General features: G+C 51.8%; 2 protein-coding genes across 3 annotated transcripts in view; both read right to left on the bottom strand.

Moving 5' to 3' along the window:
- Positions 1–6: 6 nt before the first annotated feature.
- LOC106722582 (paired mesoderm homeobox protein 2A-like) lies at positions 7–12,089 on the bottom strand. 2 transcript variants are annotated; one of them, XM_014523195.2, is made up of 4 exons: positions 5,539–12,089; positions 2,722–2,980; positions 1,478–1,635; positions 7–433 (listed from the first exon to the last, which is right to left on the bottom strand). In XM_014523195.2, the coding sequence occupies exons 1-4, from the start codon at positions 5,620–5,622 to the stop codon at positions 83–85; spliced, it is 852 nt and encodes a 283-aa protein (XP_014378681.1). In that variant the 5' UTR covers positions 5,623–12,089; the 3' UTR covers positions 7–82. The 2 variants fall into 2 exon arrangements, with proteins under 2 accessions (XP_014378681.1, XP_025068153.1); XM_025212368.1 differs by having other exon boundaries at positions 10,897–12,089.
- Positions 12,090–12,261: 172 nt separating this feature from the next.
- Positions 12,262–17,222, bottom strand: part of INTS1 (integrator complex subunit 1) — a gene marked incomplete at its 5' end in the record, with an annotated part of 29,346 nt that continues 24,385 nt past the window's right edge. The window contains 6 exons of the mRNA XM_014523194.2: positions 12,262–12,850; positions 13,263–13,372; positions 13,511–13,602; positions 14,174–14,244; positions 15,105–15,218; positions 15,826–15,938. Of these exons, the coding sequence (XP_014378680.1) occupies positions 12,735–12,850; positions 13,263–13,372; positions 13,511–13,602; positions 14,174–14,244; positions 15,105–15,218; positions 15,826–15,938 (616 nt within the window). The remainder of the gene's footprint in view (positions 12,851–13,262; positions 13,373–13,510; positions 13,603–14,173; positions 14,245–15,104; positions 15,219–15,825; positions 15,939–17,222) is intronic.

The raw sequence follows: 17,222 nt of genomic DNA, 5'->3' as shown, positions 1-17,222 counted from the left end.
AAGGAACTCTCTTTAGATGGAGTGATGGTGTAGCAATGATGGTCAAGGAAACGTGAGAGGCGAGGACTTTCATGGGCGAATCTCATGCTGAATCAGACTGGTTCTGAACTGCAGGTGGGCAGATTTCAGGTTTGCCCTCTCCAACCTTGGCCCCAAAGCTGATGGCTTCCTCTGACCCTGGGCCCACAGTCTCCATAGCTGCCCTGCATAGAGGAGGCCGAGGGGGAGCCTGTACTTCAGGATCAGCATCTGGCTGGTGATCTGCCCCAGTTTTTCTGAATCCACAGTTATCACTTAAATCTTCAGTTTCAAGAGTGTCTTGGGGCTTCGCATCTCCTGAGGAAGAAGTGCTCCCAGCAAGGGTTTGGTCCAGAGCTCGTCCCTGCAGCTTTAGTTGTCTCCTCATCTTTGCTCTACGGTTCTGAAACCAAACCTAGGGAAACCCAAAGGGAAATGGGCATTAAACAAATAATTTCCTAAGGCTTGGTAATCAGCCATTTTGCCAGGCTTTGACTTCCTACACTCCTCACAAACCAGATGTCCTGGGGCATATAAAGCATCACCCTGCATCTTTCTTGACAGGTTTCTTTGGGACACTTGTAGGAATCCAGGAAATGAACTGGTAAATATTTTTTTTTCCTAAAGAAAAGCATTCAAGTGGAAGATAGATCTGACTGCCGAAATCATGCGTTCGTGTGTGCACACCTGCAACTTCTCCAGCAGATTCCTGAACGCGCTGCCAATTCTATAGGGTAAATCATTAATCCCCTCTGACCCTTCACCCAGGAAATCAGACCTTGCGATTTTGGAAAATAAATGTTTTCCTTCTCTGCTAGGGCCAGCTGTTTGTCTCAAATGTCATTACCCCATCCTGACAGAAACAGGAGGTGCTCACTGCCTCTATTCTCCGGCTAACAGGGCTCCTATCAAGGCTGGGGGGAAGAGAGGGGAAACACAGGCTAGAGAGCTGGGGATGTGCTGGGCGGATACTGCCATGGGAACTCTTCCTCCTTAACGATTTTCTAGCCCTGAGAGAGAAGCCAATCACTGCTCCAGCTATTTCCCTGTCCTGACCTGTGGCTGGCATGTTCCCATACGGCTCTTCTATCACTGGATCCAAGAGTCAGGCAGAGCTAATCTCACCTTCTAAAACCTCATATCTACCTTTCTCCTTCCCCAGCCCAAGTTGAGGTCCCTTGTCACCGCTGTAGATGCTCCAGCTGAATGGACAAGACCGGCAATATGCACAGAGATCTGAGCAAAGGGGGAGTGATACAGCTGCATGTACAGCCAAGTCCTAGCCTACGGCCACAGCGGATGAGGAGGACAAGAAGTTCCCCTCACTGCCAGGGGAAAAGGAAGATTAGCTCTTTGCTGGCTCAGCACACTACGATCTTCAGAGCGAAGGGACTACAGACAGGCCTGGTGCCATAAGTGAGGGTTGGTCCAGAGCTCCACGCCCTCTTTCATGAGCTACCTGCACCCTGGCCTCCATCAGGTCCAGCCGGAGGGCTAAGGCCTCTCGCATGAAGATGTCTGGGTACTGCGTAGTCTCAAAGGCCGATTCCAGCTCCTCCAGCTGCCAGCTGCTATAGTTGGCTCGGGCTCGTCTCTGCTTCAGCGGGCGAACTTCCTCTGAAGGAACACAAGAGCAATGGTAACCCCAAAGAAGCTCTTGCCACTCCAGGCCAGCCGAGGCATCCCCCGCACAAGAGGCATTCGGTACCCTCCCCTTAGCACCGCACTGCCACCCCCAATCTGCTCTCCTTGCTCCCAGCGCCCTCCGACAATACGTTACTCAGTCACACACCCTCCCAAGCACTGCCTCTCCAAGCCATCTGTCTCTGATTATTCAGAGATCAAACGTGAACCAGCTCCTTTGGAGGCTTCTGTTCATTTTGTTTTAAATTACACAAAAAATAAGCCAGCTTCTCTCCCCTGTAACTATATGTCAGTAGCTAATTCCATCTGAGCACTTCCTTAGTGAAACCAAACAGGATTTGACTTCACAGTCCAGACAGAAGTGATTGCTAGGACTTTGGGTTAAATGTTCATATAGAAATATGAGATGACTATTAATAATGTGTGCGTGTGTGTGTGCATGCATAGGTGTCTGAATATAACACATGCTTATATAGAGAGATGATGCTGTATGGCCCCACATAGCTGTAATATCTGAATGCCTAGCGATTTTGCATGGTTTTCATATGGGATAGATGGCAAAAAAGCTCTATCATTATTATTGATTATGTTATGGTAGCCATACCAGAACTGCCTTGTACTATCTGCTATATAAACTGAAGCTGACTGTGTGGGTAGTGAGCGGGACAAGTAATTCAGAGATGGCAAGACCATGTGAAAGTGCAGCAAGTCACCCTGGACAAGGGACCTCAGCATTTTTGAACCACTTCACCCTATCACACCTTTTGCAAGGGACATGTCTTAGAAACCAGTTAGGGAGGTTTCTGTTTTACCCGCATCAGGCTCAGTTCCTTGGTAGTTGGAATTCAATTGCATGGTCCCAAAAAAAGAAGAACGAACAAAAAGCCAATACATTTTACAAGGCTCTGATGTCACCCTTTCTGCACAGTGATGTCTCAATATTGTACGTGCTTTTATCACAGGACTTTTTTTTTTCTGGTGGGGGTGGGGAGGGAGGAAGATACTTTCTGGAAACTAGGGAATTGCCCCTTTCTACTGGGTCCCCTCAGTCTTGCTCACCTGAGAATCCCCTCGCCAATCCCAAACCCGTGTCTTGGCCTGCCGGCTGCAGTGCTTGCTTGCAGGGCTCTGGAGGGCTGTGAGGCTGGAAGAGCTGGTTGCTGAGGAAAGGAGCTGGGAAGAAGAGGCTGCAGATGGGAGCAGACGGGAGCCGAGGTGGGAAAGTAGGGCCACAAAAGCAAGCCGCTTCCGGCAGCAGAGGCACCACGTATCCTGGGCTGAACATTGTGCCCTGGGGACTCTGGCAGAGCTGCTGCACCTGGAGAGGAAAGACAACAGACAGATTCCTGCCCTTCTGACCCACTGCAACCATCAGAGGGAAAGTGCTGGGGAGACTGCACTCAAGAAACACCAGAGTCCATCATGCTTGTATAAAAATCCACCTGTGACCCCAGGGTCCCTGCTGGAGCGATGGGACCTAAACACTGGAAAAGGGGGGTCACAGATACCCCCAGCAACCAGGGATAATTCATTCAACAACAGGGCACTGGCCTCCCAGCAACAGCCCAGAGAAGGAGACGAGCTCTCATGGCAACAACTAGACCCAGCTTCCAAAAATTTGGCTCTTCCTTCCCACAGATCAGTGGCAGCCAACCATTTTGGCAAGCATGCCACAAATTAGCCCATGCCCTTCCTGAGTGCCACTCTGATCCCCTTCCTCTGGCCAATCTGCTGCTCTGCTTTCTGCTCCCTACTCTGTACCCCCTGTCTGATCTCTCCTCTGCTTTATGCTCTCTGCCTGATCTGCTGCTGTGCTGCCTGCCCCATTCAGATCTGCTGGGTGCCACACACAGAGGCTGTCTGTGCCACTTGTGCTGAAGACCAGCCACCTCTGCTCACAGCGAGCAGCAGGTCCCACCATACTGATCTCAAGCAGCCGGGCAGCAGCACCATACCTAGACTCCCGGTGGCCCCAGGCAAACTTTTAGCATTGGGCCCCCCTTTGCCAGAGATGATGATGATGAACAACAATCATTTTCAGGCCCCCTTTCTGTCCAGATCTTGAGTGGCCACCTGGTTTGCCCATGCCTGTGTCCAGCCCTGCTGGGCAGCAATGAGATACCTTGGCCCAGGAATGAGGGGCCTGCGTACACTTCGGGGTGAGGGTTTACCTGAGGCTGTTGCTCATGGTATCATTGCGTAGGTGTGCAGGGGGTATCAAAACCAGCCTTCCCCAAAACCTTTTCTATTAGCAGGCAGAAACAACAATGGAAACAATACTGACTTCCATCAGGTGCAACAGATCTTTGTGATGCAAGAAGAAAAATAAAGCAAGAGAAAGGCCTGGAAAATGCCAATTCCACCGAGACGGATGGTGCTCATGAAATCTGCCATGGGAAGGCAAGGTAGATATTCATGGCAACAGTATCAGCCTGAGATGGACTATGACATGCTTTCTTTTCTCTGGCCTTCAGCACCTCTGTACCATTGCTGCTGGCTTTGCATCTTGGAGGAATGGAGAACTCAAGAGCATGCTCAAGTTTGAAGGAAAGCGAAACTCTGGGACCAGTGTGATATTCCTACTGGTTTGTCACCTGGTGAACAAACATAAGCAGGATAAGTCTTTCTGGCTGGACACCTCACAGAAGACTCTCTGGGGAGATGTCCAGGTCTCAGCTAGCCAAAGGGCAGGAGGAGAATGAGTGCGGATTACAGGAATTGCTGTGCGGGCTCAGACAACAAACCGTCTGGTCCAGCATCTGCAGAACTGAGTTCAAGGCCACTTGTCCAGGAAGGGCAGACTTCAAAACCTACCGTCCAATCTCCTCCTCTCCAAAGACCAGAAGAAGCCAGCGAGCATTTGCAAGGCCAGATAGCAGAGGATTACAGCATTCAAGACTAGAGCAAGGGACTCAAATGGCAGCATGACTATGGCGAAGCACTGCTGAGCTGGGTGGCTTTGGCTGGGGAAGCCCATCTGGTTCTCACTAATTGGAGCAATCAGAGTTTAAAGACCTCTGGTTAGAGGTAGCCACAGATGCTTCAACTTTTGCTGACCTGGAATGTGGGGGGAGGCATAATCCTGGTCTTAGGAGTCAGCTGAGAGACCCAGAGGGAGACCACAGGTCTTTCAGAGCCTGACCTAAACCAGCACATATGACACTTTAAAGTGCATCAGTGATACCGTGGGCTTCAGAATTTGGGAGCTGATTCACGATTTCCAGCAACGAGAGAGGGGAAGACAGAATGGCACAGTTTTTTCCTCCTTTAAATCCAAACCACATTGTCTATCCCTAAAGAAAACACCAGTTTGCTATTTATAGAGCATCTTCTGTCTGCTAGGCAACCTGCAACATCGGCTCAGCCACTACACTGCGACCACAAGAGAGACCAAATTCCACCTCCGGCAAACCACGAAGACACAAATACTGGGAGAAGATGTTAACAGAGCTAAGACAAGAGAGGTGGGGAAGAGAAACACATTCATCTGCACTTTAAGGGGAAACAGACTCCCCGCCCTCGTCTGCCTCAGAGCTAATTTCACCCCTTCCTTCCTCAGTACAGTTGTACTATTGCATATTTACATCACAGAGGAGAATCGAGTCCCACTCTGGAACTAACAGGATTCTGTCTCTGATTAGCAGTACACAGAACATCTCCTTTTAGCAGGTTGTATTAAACCCAAAACAGCAACAGCCCCTAGGAACAAAAGGATTTTGGGGCTAGGGAAACTGGATTCTGCTCCAGATGATCCCATGTCTTAAATGCTAGGGAGAAAGGTGTGCTGCAATGGGCAGAGGGATAGCGGGAATGCTACCCCATCACCCGCTCCTCTTCGAGAGCCCCTTCACCTTCTCGGGGTCTGCCCCATCTTACCTGGACCAAGAGATTCAGGGAGCTGCTGAACTGGCTAACAGGCGAGATCAGCTCAAGTGGAGAATCCAAGGTGCTCTCAGGCATGCCCAGGACACAAAGGGAGACAGGCTCGCCCTACGTCTTCCACCAATCTAGAAAGTGAGAGGGCATCTGCTGATCCAGCCGCGTGGAGTAAAGTTGAATGCTAACCGGGATTTGCCCAGACTAGGAGGCAAACTGCAGTAAGAGTGGGCAATCACCGAGTCACCTCCAGCAGGTGGGAAATAAAGAGGCTCCTTACCTGGAGCTCCCTTTCCCTGCAGTCACATGCCCTTTCAGACACTAAGCCGATTCCTTTACTTCAAAGAAGCTCTTCAGTCAATTAGAGGCAAGCATGAGCTGGGATTGAATTTCCAAGTAAATATACCCACTAATGCATCTCTGGCGCTGACCCGGAAAAGCTGTCTCACCTGCAGGAGGAGTTTGCATAGATGGGAAGAACCACCACCAGATTTCCAACAGCGCCTAATGAGACTTCTGAAGCTCCCACCACTTTACACCGTATCATATTCACAGCGGCTGGAGCCCTGAGCTTTCCCTCCAAGAACGGACTCTCCTTTTGCCATCGCTCTGTCCCTCGGGTGACCCAAGCTGCCCTCAACTTTTCTGTTGGGAGTCTGCAGCAAGGGAATGAGGGTATTCTGCTCCCAAAAGTAGCTCATGTCTAATATGCTAATGGAAAAGCCCCTGCCCAGATTTCCTCCTGTTTATTTCCAAGTGGGTTTTGCTCAGCTTCTCCAATACCTACAGGACAGTTTTTCCCTCCTGAACTTACAGAAAGAAGAAAGAGCAAGTAACAGCGTCAAGCAAGGAGAAACTCTTTAGTGAACAGAAATGAAGAGCAAGCAACCCTGGAAACCGCAGGCCACTGGTCGAACAGAAAAAAAAAAGCAAAAATCCAGGGGACAGAGTGTGCTAGAGAGGCCGGGAGCCAAGACCAGAGGTAAATGGAGAGTAGAGACAAAAGCCCTGTTTTCCTCTAGGGCCAAGCTGTTCTCAGTGAAAGACCAGGTTCTGCCAGTGCATCCGGCTTGCTCCTGCCTTGGCTGGTTGTTGTGGGCTGGAAGTTCCCACTACAACCAATGCACAGATCTTAAAGCTGGCAGGGAGCTTCCACGTGGTTCCCCAGCCAGCAATGCGCAGGGCTGCCCTTAGCCCCTTTCCCCTGCAGAGCTGCCCCCAAGCCTGCACTCTCAAGGTCACCTCCTGCCAGGCTCGGAAAGCAACTCAGGTTCCCAGAGCCCAGCAGGCTCCTCTTGTCCGAGCAAAGTCTGAACAGACACGGCCACCCTAGCAGGGTGTGGAGGAGAGCAATTAATTCAATTACTGCTGTTTACCCACTTACTGCCTGCCCGCACCCTCCCTATCATGAGCTGGCCCTCGAATGACCCCTCTGCTGTCAGACTGATGGCTTTGCTGTCTGTCCTGTTTGCTCCAAGTCATCTATTACCTGCCAAGCCGAAGCCGCCCAGCAACATTCATCTGCCTGCCCCTGCTACTGCTGGACTGCCCCAAAGGCATTACACACTGGACAGAGGGAACAACTACACAACAGGACGTGCGCAATGGTCTGAGCTATCAGCACACACCACACCGGTAACACAAATGCTTAGAGATCATTCCTTCCCCCTATACCTCTGCACTGGCTCCAATAAATTCTTCTGCCCACATTCCCATTGTAATAACACCTGTGTGTTGTCCCCTTAGAGAAGTCAGGCCCAGCAGAAGCCCCTTGAGATGCTCCCAGCCTGCCTGTAGACCAAAGCCACCCTGTTTCTGGCTGGGGAGTTATTTTCCTTTGGTACCAGGTTCAGGAGCAAGGCAGTGAAAGCTGGGTCTCAGGAACAAATGACCTGCTCTAATGAGCTCCTAGGATAGTTGCCTGGGGCATTGCACACCAGGCTGAAGAATTAAGACGTGCATGTCCCAACATCACCAAATCCTGTGGCAGCAGGGGGCAGGTCTCTCATGAATTGCCACCACCTTGGATTTCTAAGGTGGTGACAAACTTAGGGGGTTTCCTAAGGAAATCGGAACAGCTGCAGGAGCTGGCACAGCCTAGGGAATGACAGACCATAGGGAGGCAGTGCCAGCTCTGTGGTCTAGGGCAGCTCATGCAAGCAGGGGGCACAGCCTCTGCTTTCCACAAGCTTTCCTGGGCCAGGCATGGGGCTAAGGGCAGTTTGCTTCTTCAGGCAGATGGGCTGCAGGCTCTGGTAGAAACATGCTCTGAAGCCGGACGGGCAGAGGCTGGAAGGCGACACAAGGGCCTACCTGGCACGAGACAACGCTGAAAAGCAGGAAGCAGTTACCTGTCCAAGTGGAGACCTGGCCACAAGTGTCAGTCAATGCCCTGCCCCATGCAGGTGCTTGCGGTCGGGGCAGAGGCTGAGAGAAGCCGTGCCCTTACGTTGCCTTCTGCAGACCTCCAGACCTGCTGGAGGGCAGTCGCTGGGCACCAGTACAGGGGCAATGGCCAGGCACCAGCGTGCTCAGACCTAAAGTTGCTCAAGGCGGCCCAGGCAGATTTATCATTATTAAGCTGTCCAGGGCAACACCTGCATGATTAGCCCGATTTCATTTGTATCCTATTGTGGGTACTAAAGTCTCACGCCGAAGCTGCTGCGGCAGTGAACTAGCTATAAAAACTACTGTTACTTTTCTCAGGAGAGAGAAACAATCTCCATTATGAGGAACCTTTGCTGCTGCCTGGCGCTGGGAGGGGGCTCGAGAAGCCTTCAGTTGCTGTCACCGAGGAGGAGCAATCCCCCAGTTTCCTTGACAAGGAACCTGCTGTGCCGGGAAAGGACATGTGCCTGGAGGCAGGCTGGACACAGGGAAGGCATGGTGCCTGGGGAGCCATTGAGAGGCAGTGGGACAAAAAGGACAGGAAGGAGGATGCCCCGGCAGGGTGCAGACAGGGAGATTAGAGGAGCTGCAGCTGGGACCTGATGAAGGTTCAAGCCCTTTGCCTCTACGGATCACAGGAGGGAGGCAGGTTGCTTGTGTGAGTTGTCCCGAGCCAGAGCGTTAGGTCAGGCCCTACGGCTGCTCCAGCTTCTTCCTCTCCCTTTAGGCAGTGGGGAGGGGAATAAAGCCATGCAGGCCAGCAGTGGGGAGGGCTGCATGCACAAGCTTTCCACACATCAAGGGGCAGGGACAGAATGGGTGGGGACTGGTGTGTTTTCAGCTGGATCATAGGCCTGCTCTTGAGGCAGCACACGAGGAAGCAGGCTGCTGTGGGCTGGGCAGGAGTCAGGAAGGAGCGTGAGGTGTGTCAGACTATGGCTTTCTATGCAGGCCCCCCACCTTGGACCCAGCCTGGAGGCTCCCCAAGCTCTTCCAGGCCTGACCCTGCACCTCCATCCTTGCTAGGGCCAGCTCCAGCTCTCCCAGCCCCGGGTCTCCCTTTAGGACCTTGGCAGTGCAGAGACTAAGGGGAGACCAACCCCACTAGGCTCTTGCCATTCTTCCACGTTCAACCCTGGACCTTGGCAAGGATGGAAACCCAGAGGTTTGCTCACTCCAGCTCTAGTCTCATCCCCTCCCACATCAGGTCCAGCACCAGGCTCCTTTTGGCAAGTCCCCAGGTAACAGGCAGTCGGGTGCTCAGCACCTGGGTCTCAGGCTCTCTGTAATTGGATCCTTCCCCACCAGTTTGACTGTGCTACGTGCCGGATCATTTGCAGAGAGCAATCGTGATAAATGAGATGGCCCTTCATGCAGAAACCACAGAAAAAAGCCAGACCTGAGAAGGAGGGAGGGGGGAGCCCAGCTCACTCACTCCAGACCTCAAAACAAGAAACTGCAGCCCGCGCAGACAGCTCCTGCTCTCCAGGGCTTGTCGAGAGATGCTCCTGCCTGGGAAGGAAGGGCAAAGCAGAGCATGAAGCTGGCTCACATAACCCCTCAAGCCCAGGGACCTCTCCCCCATGCAGAGACTCTCCTTGTAAGCAGTTGGGCCCAGTGAAGTCTCAGCGTCACTGGTGGCAGCTATGTGAAAAGAGCTTCCTTCTGGAGCTCAGACACTTGCTAGATGGCCACAAGTGCTTGGGAGGCCAGAGTCAGGCCTTGGGGCAAGTGCCTCTATGCCAGAACAGCCACGAGGAGCTGCCCTAATGGATGTTGAGGGAGACAACCTAGCCTTTTTGGAGCATCTCTACACCAGAGGCTCATAGCAATAGCAGAGGATCTAGGACACTTGGTTTGTTCTTGTGCGATTTGGCTTGGGGAAATCTTCATCCCAAGGCAGCTTTAGTGGCTACCTCAGGGGGTCAACTCTGGGCTCTGCCAGGGACCACCTTGTAGCCTAAGCAGCACCTCCCTCCGTTTCTCCAGGGGAGTTTGAACTAATTCCCTCCAAGGAAGAATCCTCTGTCCTTTCCCAGGGGAAGGGAGGAGGTGGGCACTGCCTGCAGCAGACAGTCCTGTCAGCTTAGCCCAGACGTGCGGGAGGAGCCCTGCCGGCTGGAGGACACAGCTAGAAACTACCGAGGCGGGCCAGTGTCAGTGCATCAGTAATACTGTCACCAACCGTTTTAGAGCTGTCACTTCTCAGGTGAGAGAGGCTGGGCTTCTGCCCCATCAGCCCCACCTCCCCCTCCAGCACCAACCGCACCTACCCACGGCTCTCCCCGAGCTCGCAGGCACCTCGCTTCCCAACCCCATGCGCAAAGGCCCCAAATTAGCAGCATGGTGAATTCAACCTGAAACAACACCAGCTCACAAGGATCCTGCTAGGCGGTGTCCCCAGGCTTCCCCATGGACAGCAGCACAAGCATCTGAGCCCGATGGAAGTATTTCTACCATGCCCATCAGTGGGCGATATCAAAGCGTACAGTCCCACAAAGAACAAGGGGCTGCTCCAACCTGTTAGACCGGTTGGGTCCCTCAGGGGCCTTCCCACCTCTCCTCTATCCTGTAAGACCTGCTGGCAAAATGAACAACAGAAAGCCAGGAGGCATCGCTCACAGCACAAAGTCCACGCACTCACTCTTTACCAGATCACTCTATCTTCTAACATGCCGATTGGGGTGGCTGGAACACACATGTGCAAGACCCACTTAGTCTTAGTCCTTGAACACCACTGGGAATTGGAGTCACCAGCGTGGTTTGGTTTCAGCCACTTCCATCCTTAAACTACTTGAATGAGAGCTTCCAGCTGTGACACTCCCCCTGAGCTTTCCCATTTGCCCCAACTGGGAGAATGTAGGCTTCCCCAGAAGGGCCCTGTCCTTTCCTCCTGCCCCACTTGCTGTCATCTCCAAGATATTCCCATCCCACCCGCTAACAGTTCCATGAAAGCACCTCAAATCCTACCACGTAGCCTCCCAGCTATTCCAGGCTGACACACAACTGAGGGAGACACCTCTCTACTGTGATGGACTGTGTAGCAATTCAAATGATGGCCGAAATAGGGACTAAGTGCGGAGCATCCGATAGATCTCATTTGTAACCTTTCAGGTAGGAACCCAAGGCATTAATCCACATTGTCACCAAGCCCCTGAGGAAAACGATTCCATTGACCTGATCTTCTTCAGCTGCTTCTTCACTTAATTTATAGCAAACTAATTGCTACGGAGATGTTCAGGAAGACAGGAGCAGGTTGCATCATTAAGCGATTGTTCTAATCTCTTCTTTTAAAGGCTACCTAAGAGAATGATGGGTTTTGCACTGCAGTTGTTTGGCCTTTTAATTATCTCAGCTTCAGTCTTCTAACCAATTCTCTTCCCCTGTGGTCTCCAAGCACTGGAGAAAGGACACTGTCAAGATGCCTGATTCAACAGCAGCCAGAGAAGGAGGCCTTCTACAAACCCCCAGAGCAGCTGAGCAGAGGCAATAAGACTAAAAGCTTCCCTTCTGCCACTGTAGCCCTGAAGCAGAGGGAAATTTACAGCCAGACTGAAGGGATTTCAGTGCAGATCTGCTCAGCAGTACAAAGCTCAGCCTCTACCTAGTGAAGTTAAAAGCAGGTCAATGCCATCTGCAGCATGCAGAGGCATGGCTCAATACCTGTGGTTTAGGTGGCAGAAGCTGGCCACCTAAGCCAGCCAGGATGGAGACAAGACCCACACAAGGCAACTTTGAAGCAATAACAGAGGGCAGCAGCAGACACTGGCTGAGACAATGACCCTGGGAGCCTCCAAGGTTATTTGACAACAGCTGATGAGGAGTTCAGGAAAAGGTCAGCTGTACCTAAATGGCAGATTGAGGTTCCCAAGCCTAAAACCCAGCCCCTTGGTTTGCACATCCACACGAGCTTTGGCCTCTACAGAGAATGCTCTGGTGGCACACAGCCGTCAGCACCATACTCCGCGCTTTTCATACAGGCTTGCTATGACCTAATGACTGCCCCCATCAAACAGGCCACATTGAAATCAGCTGAAGGACTTCACATCTTGCTACTACCTATCTGCTAAATTTGTGCCTATGAGACTCCGACAGGTGTAGGAGTCAAGGGACAAATTACACAGCAGGAAACTAAACAGCCATGTTTCTGGAGGATCAGAAACCAGGGGACAAGAAGCCCCTGTGAAGCTCCAGTCAGGTGTGGCTGCGGAGGGCTGGCAGCAGCAAGGGGTCTGCAAGAAGGTTCGTCACAGAAGCTCTCTCCGAGGAGAAGGAAAAACTTGAGAGAGACCAGAGAGGAGTCCTGTGGCTGGGGGCAAGGAGGATGTCAGGCCATCAGGGAGCAGGATGGAAACCAGGAGAGATTTAATTTAAAAAAGAATCACAAAATAATGACAAGTCTCTCACTGCAGGGATTTCAGTGTTCTCTCCCTTGCTTGCTGGAGGGAACACAAGCCTCGGGAACCCTGTGGCCAGTTCCCTTCCCCAATTCACAGTCAACAGCACCGTGGGTCCAAGGTGGAGAGTACAGCTGCTGTCCAAGGTGCCTGCGAAGGAATGGTCCCTGTTAATGCATAGTGCCCAGGGCTGTTCTGATCCCAAGAAGTGATGTCCTGAGCAGGACCTGCTACTGGTGAAAGCCCAGGTGCGAGCCCTCTCCTCTCACAGTTAGGCTGCCTTCCCTGGTGTCTCTTGTCCACTCCAGTGCATGGAGGCTGAAACAAATGCTTCCTCCCAGGATTCAACCCAAATGGACAAGTCCGAAGTATTCAACTCCTCCAAAAGACGAGCTCCTGGGATGGTGACATTCAGATCATGGCTTCCATGTGGAGAACCTTCAGGGCCTCTGAAATCTGGGAGCTGGTGTCAATCTGTCCATACATCCCAACCAGGAAGGCCCTGTGCAGTAACACTGCCGCATGCTCTGTGAAGGGGAAATGGGTAAGTAAAAGGAACAGGTCTAACAGCTCAGTGACAGCCACACAGAGGAAGGGCTCCCCATCTCTCAGTCCAGCAGAATTCAAACGCCTTTCCAATGGGAAGGAGAGGAGGCTTCCCACCATAGTAAGGTCACTGCCAGCCCTCCCTCTACACATTATCTAGCACTCCAGACACTCAACAGATGGATACAAAGCACTACAGCTCAGAGGGAGACCCCATATCAGCAAAGGAGTCTATGCTGGGCACCCAGGCTCCTGCAGTACTCCCTGCATGGGGCTGAGAGCAAAGCTAATCTGGGCACTGGACAGCCAGTAACCAGGGTTACTGGTTCTGGACAAGAGAACTCCTCTTTCTTGGGGCCAAACATGCAGTGTAAGGCCAGGGGCCTGCCCTACCTTGACAAAGAAGGGTGTATTCCGGCAGGTTTCTCAATGCTGTCTGTACCACTTCAAAGTCTCGGCTGCCAAGGCAGTACATGAATGTGGGGAGGAAGTCTGCAGCAACTCTGGGAATGAAACAGTACCATCAGCACGATCCCCACCCTTGCTATCACCATCGCATGCGCAAGGCCATTTGACCGAGAGAGAAGCAACTGACTCAAAACAAAAAAAGCATTGCACTGCTGGGTCCCCACGGATCTCACCTGGGGTTGTTCTGAATGGAACGCAGCGCAAGGCTGAAGGCCAAGTTCCGGCAGGACTCCTCTGAAGAGCTCATCAGCTTCTGTAGATTAGTCTGAGAGACGGAGACAGATGGACCAACCTCCTGGTCAGTGAGATCACGTGGCGAGACACTGAACACAACCCCCCTGAGCTTCATGTGACCCTGCCCCTCATGGGTCAGGGCCAGGAAGATCAAATGCAGGTGTCTCTCTGTAGAGACTGGCCAGCTCTCAATGCTTTAAGCACCTTGAATTGCCCACCCCAATCCTCTTGCTCATCCCTGGGTTGTTTGATCTTCCCACACAAGTGCCTATTGCAGAGCTGTTCACTTATCTCCAAGGACTTTATCATACAGAGCATCTGTTTAGCCCTGTGGCAAGCTTGACCCGAGAGGCGTTGATCTACAAGAAGTCAGACACTAAATCACAGGGACTGTGTGACAGAGAAGGGGCAGGAGGTAGGGCACACACATGTGGCAATGCAAGGTCTAAACTCAGAACCGGTCTATTCAGAAACACCCCAACAATGACCCAAGAAGCAGAGGAGAAGCTTAGCCTCAAGTTAGCTGTGCATGACAGGCTGTGCTGTAAGGAATGGCCCATGAAGCAGAAGAGAGAGCAAGCTTCCAAGCCAGTCATACTCACAGCAAAGAAGGCCAGGATCTCTGGTCTCCGTCTGGACATCTCATCGATGTCAGTCAGCACCTCCAGGATGTCTGGGGGAAAGACACAGACCACAGGAGGGTGGCTTCACTTCAGTAACCCAAAGAAATTAGATGATGCTTCAAAGAAGATCAAACCAGGGTTTCCCATACAACAGACCCAGAACTGCCCCAACAGAGGCTGCTTTCCCTGCTAGCACCAGTCACAGCAGACATTTCAGCTCTGCAGCAACTTTTACTGTAGAAGTTTCCCCACGCAGGGCTTGCTCATAACACTACACTGCAATGCTGCTGTTCAGGAATACTGGATGCAAGTGAACACAGAAGCAGAGGGTAGTTCCTTGGGATACCACACTAACACCTTAATCTTTTGTGAAAGCCACCAGGGGATGCTCTGATCCACCAGGTGGATGTGCCACCATGGGACATCGTTTCAATGTTCAGACAGCTCTTCAGTCAGCACAGTACCCGGGCATTGGTCCAATACCAACTCCAAACAAAGTGTGGCACACAATCAGTCAATCAATCACAGAGCACCTGAACTGTTCTGGGAGGCTTCCAAACACAGCATGGACCAGATTCAACCCTATTCAGCCCATAAACTGGGACAAAAAAAAATTACAGCTCACTGTTGCAAGGCTTCAGGGCATTGCAGTTTCTGATGCAAACACCTCAAAGAGACCTATGCTGTGATTTTGATTCGGACGAGCCTGTCTGACTACTACAGGCTTCCAGGTTCTCTCTCCCAATTAAATACCCATATCTATTTGTCTGTATTTCTGTCTAGTTCTGGGTCTGTGGTCATGAGCAATGTCACACTGAGCTGCTGAAAAGCTACCACACAGCAGAGGGTAGATTTTTGAGGCCTGTGAGGCACTTTAGGAATGGTGCTACCAAAGGCTGCACTTGCTTACCCTCGACAGTCTGGCCCCTGGAAAGCCTCTTCATGTATGGTGCCATTTCCACTGGGGTGAGGGGGGTGAAGAGAGACATGCTGACCAGTGGGAGGGAGCCTGCTGCTGCTTCATCTGGGACAGAGTAAAGCAGGTCAGTTCCAAGGCATTCTCTTTACATTGAAAACAAAGACAAGTCCAGCACTCTCAGCCAATGCAGCCCATTGACCGCTGTCCCCCAATGTCCTTACGTAGCTTCCACTTCTCACCAAAGGATGAAGCAAGAAGTGACTCTCTCATGCATCTTTAACACCCATTTTCCTAAGCTTATGAGGAACCAAGGTGACAACTAAGAATGAGGCAGGAGCAGATGTGTCTTTACAAGATCCAAGCTGGTTCATTAGAAGAAACATGGTGGGCAGCAGAATCCGTAACATCAGCTTCTTGTTCCACAGCACTATGAGGCTCTGGCTCCAATAGCTCAGAGACTGCAAAATTAGCACCTAATGCTTCCCAGGCACTTGTTTCAATCCTGCTGACACAGGAGGGCTTGTTCTCATTGTGCTCTACTCAAAAGCTGTCCTTTACTGTCCTAGGAAGGCTGGGATTGCAGAGCTCAGCATGGAGTCCACACAGAAGCATCAGTGCCCCAAAACACACCACTGGGGAGTACAGAGAACCAGCCTAACCCAGCAAGAGACAGAAGCAAACCTCCCTCCTTGCTCCACCCATGTGGACTCACCATCCTTTTCCTCTTCAGAGCCTCTGTCCAAGATACCACTCTTACTGGGCAGGCTCAGCCCAGCCAGGAGAGACTTCAGCATTGCTAGGTCACTGTTATCTGATGAGAGGTCACTACAAGCAGAAAGGAGGCATTTTTTCCATTAAACAGCAACAGCTTAGCACACGTGTGTAAGGAAAAGGAACAGCTGAGGGACGTGTGTCTGAAAACAAATGAATATGGAAGGGAGCAAAGCCTGGTTTCAGTGACTGCAGGAGAAGAGAGCCACAAAGAAGAACCGAAAGGGAGACACACGAATGGAATCAGCGATTATTATTATCAGCGATTTGGATGACGGGGTGCAAAGCAACCTGTTCAAATTTGCTGATAATACAAAAATTTGGGGTGAGGTGGGCACGTTAGCAGGGAGGGAAAGACTGCAGAAAGACCTGGATAGGTTGCAGGGGTGGGCTAACAAAAACTGGATGCGTTTCAATACTGACAAGTGCAGGGTGCTGCACTTGGGCAGTAGTAACCAGCAGCACACTTATAAGATGGGAAACTCCCTTCTTGAGAGCATAGAGGCAGAAAGGGATCTTGGAGTCATTACTGACTCCAAGATGAACATGGGCCGACAGTGCGAGGTCACGGTCGGCAGGGCTAACCGGACCTTATCGTGCATCCACAGGTGCATCTCAAGTAGGGCCAAGGAGGTGATCCTCCCCCTCTACGTGACACTGGTCAGGCCGCAGCTGGAGTACTGTGTCCAGTCCTGGGCACCCCACTTCAAGAGGGATGTGGACAACATTGAGAGGGTCCAGAGAAGGGCCACCCGCATGATCCGGGGACAGCAGGGCAGACCCTACAATGAGAGACTACGGGACCTGAACCTGTTCAGCCTTCACAAGAGAAGGCTGAGGGGGGACATGGTGACTGTCTATAAACTCACTAGGGGAGACCTTGTTTCCCCCAGCGCCCCCCGGGATAACAAGGAATAACAGCCACAAGTTGTTGGAGAGTAGGTTTAGATTAGACATCCGTAGGAACTACTTCACAGTTAGGGCGGCTAAGATCTGGAACCAACTTCCAAGGGAGGTGGTGCTGGCTCCTACCCTGGGGGTCTTTAAGAGGCGGCTTGATGCCTACCTGGCTGGGGTCATTTGAGCCCAGTTTTCCTCCTGCCCAGGCAGGGGGTTGGACTTGAAGATTTACAAGGTCCCTTCCGACCTTACTTCTATGATTCTATGAAACAGCAGGCCAGAAGGCAAGCAGAACTGGTGAAGCAGCTCCAGGATCCTTATCTCTTGCAACCAGGACTAAACAACAGTCAGTGCAAGGCCCATATGTCAGACCCTCTGCTGCTCCCTGAGGGACCAAGTATAAGCCAGTGCAGTTGGGAGTTGAGAGGAAATGGCAGG

The sequence above is a fragment of the Alligator sinensis genome, unplaced genomic scaffold (assembly GCF_000455745.1).
Source record: "Alligator sinensis unplaced genomic scaffold, ASM45574v1 scaffold1517_1, whole genome shotgun sequence".
Classification (NCBI taxonomy): Eukaryota; Metazoa; Chordata; order Crocodylia; family Alligatoridae; genus Alligator; species Alligator sinensis.
The sequence above is the reverse complement of the archived record's forward strand: the minus strand, read 5'-3'. Positions and strand labels throughout refer to the sequence as shown.

Excerpts from the sequence above, each read along its gene's own strand:
- LOC106722582 (XM_014523195.2), bottom strand. The coding sequence starts at position 5,622 with ATGCCTGAGAGCACCTTGGATTCTCCACTTGAGCTGATCTCGCCTGTT. Across the intron at positions 2,981-5,538 it reads CCCTGAATCTCTTGGTCCAG|GTGCAGCAGCTCTGCCAGAG; the intron begins GTAAGATGGGGC and ends TTTCCTCTCCAG. Across the intron at positions 434-1,477 it reads TGATGGAGGCCAGGGTGCAG|GTTTGGTTTCAGAACCGTAG; the intron begins GTAGCTCATGAA and ends GGGTTTCCCTAG.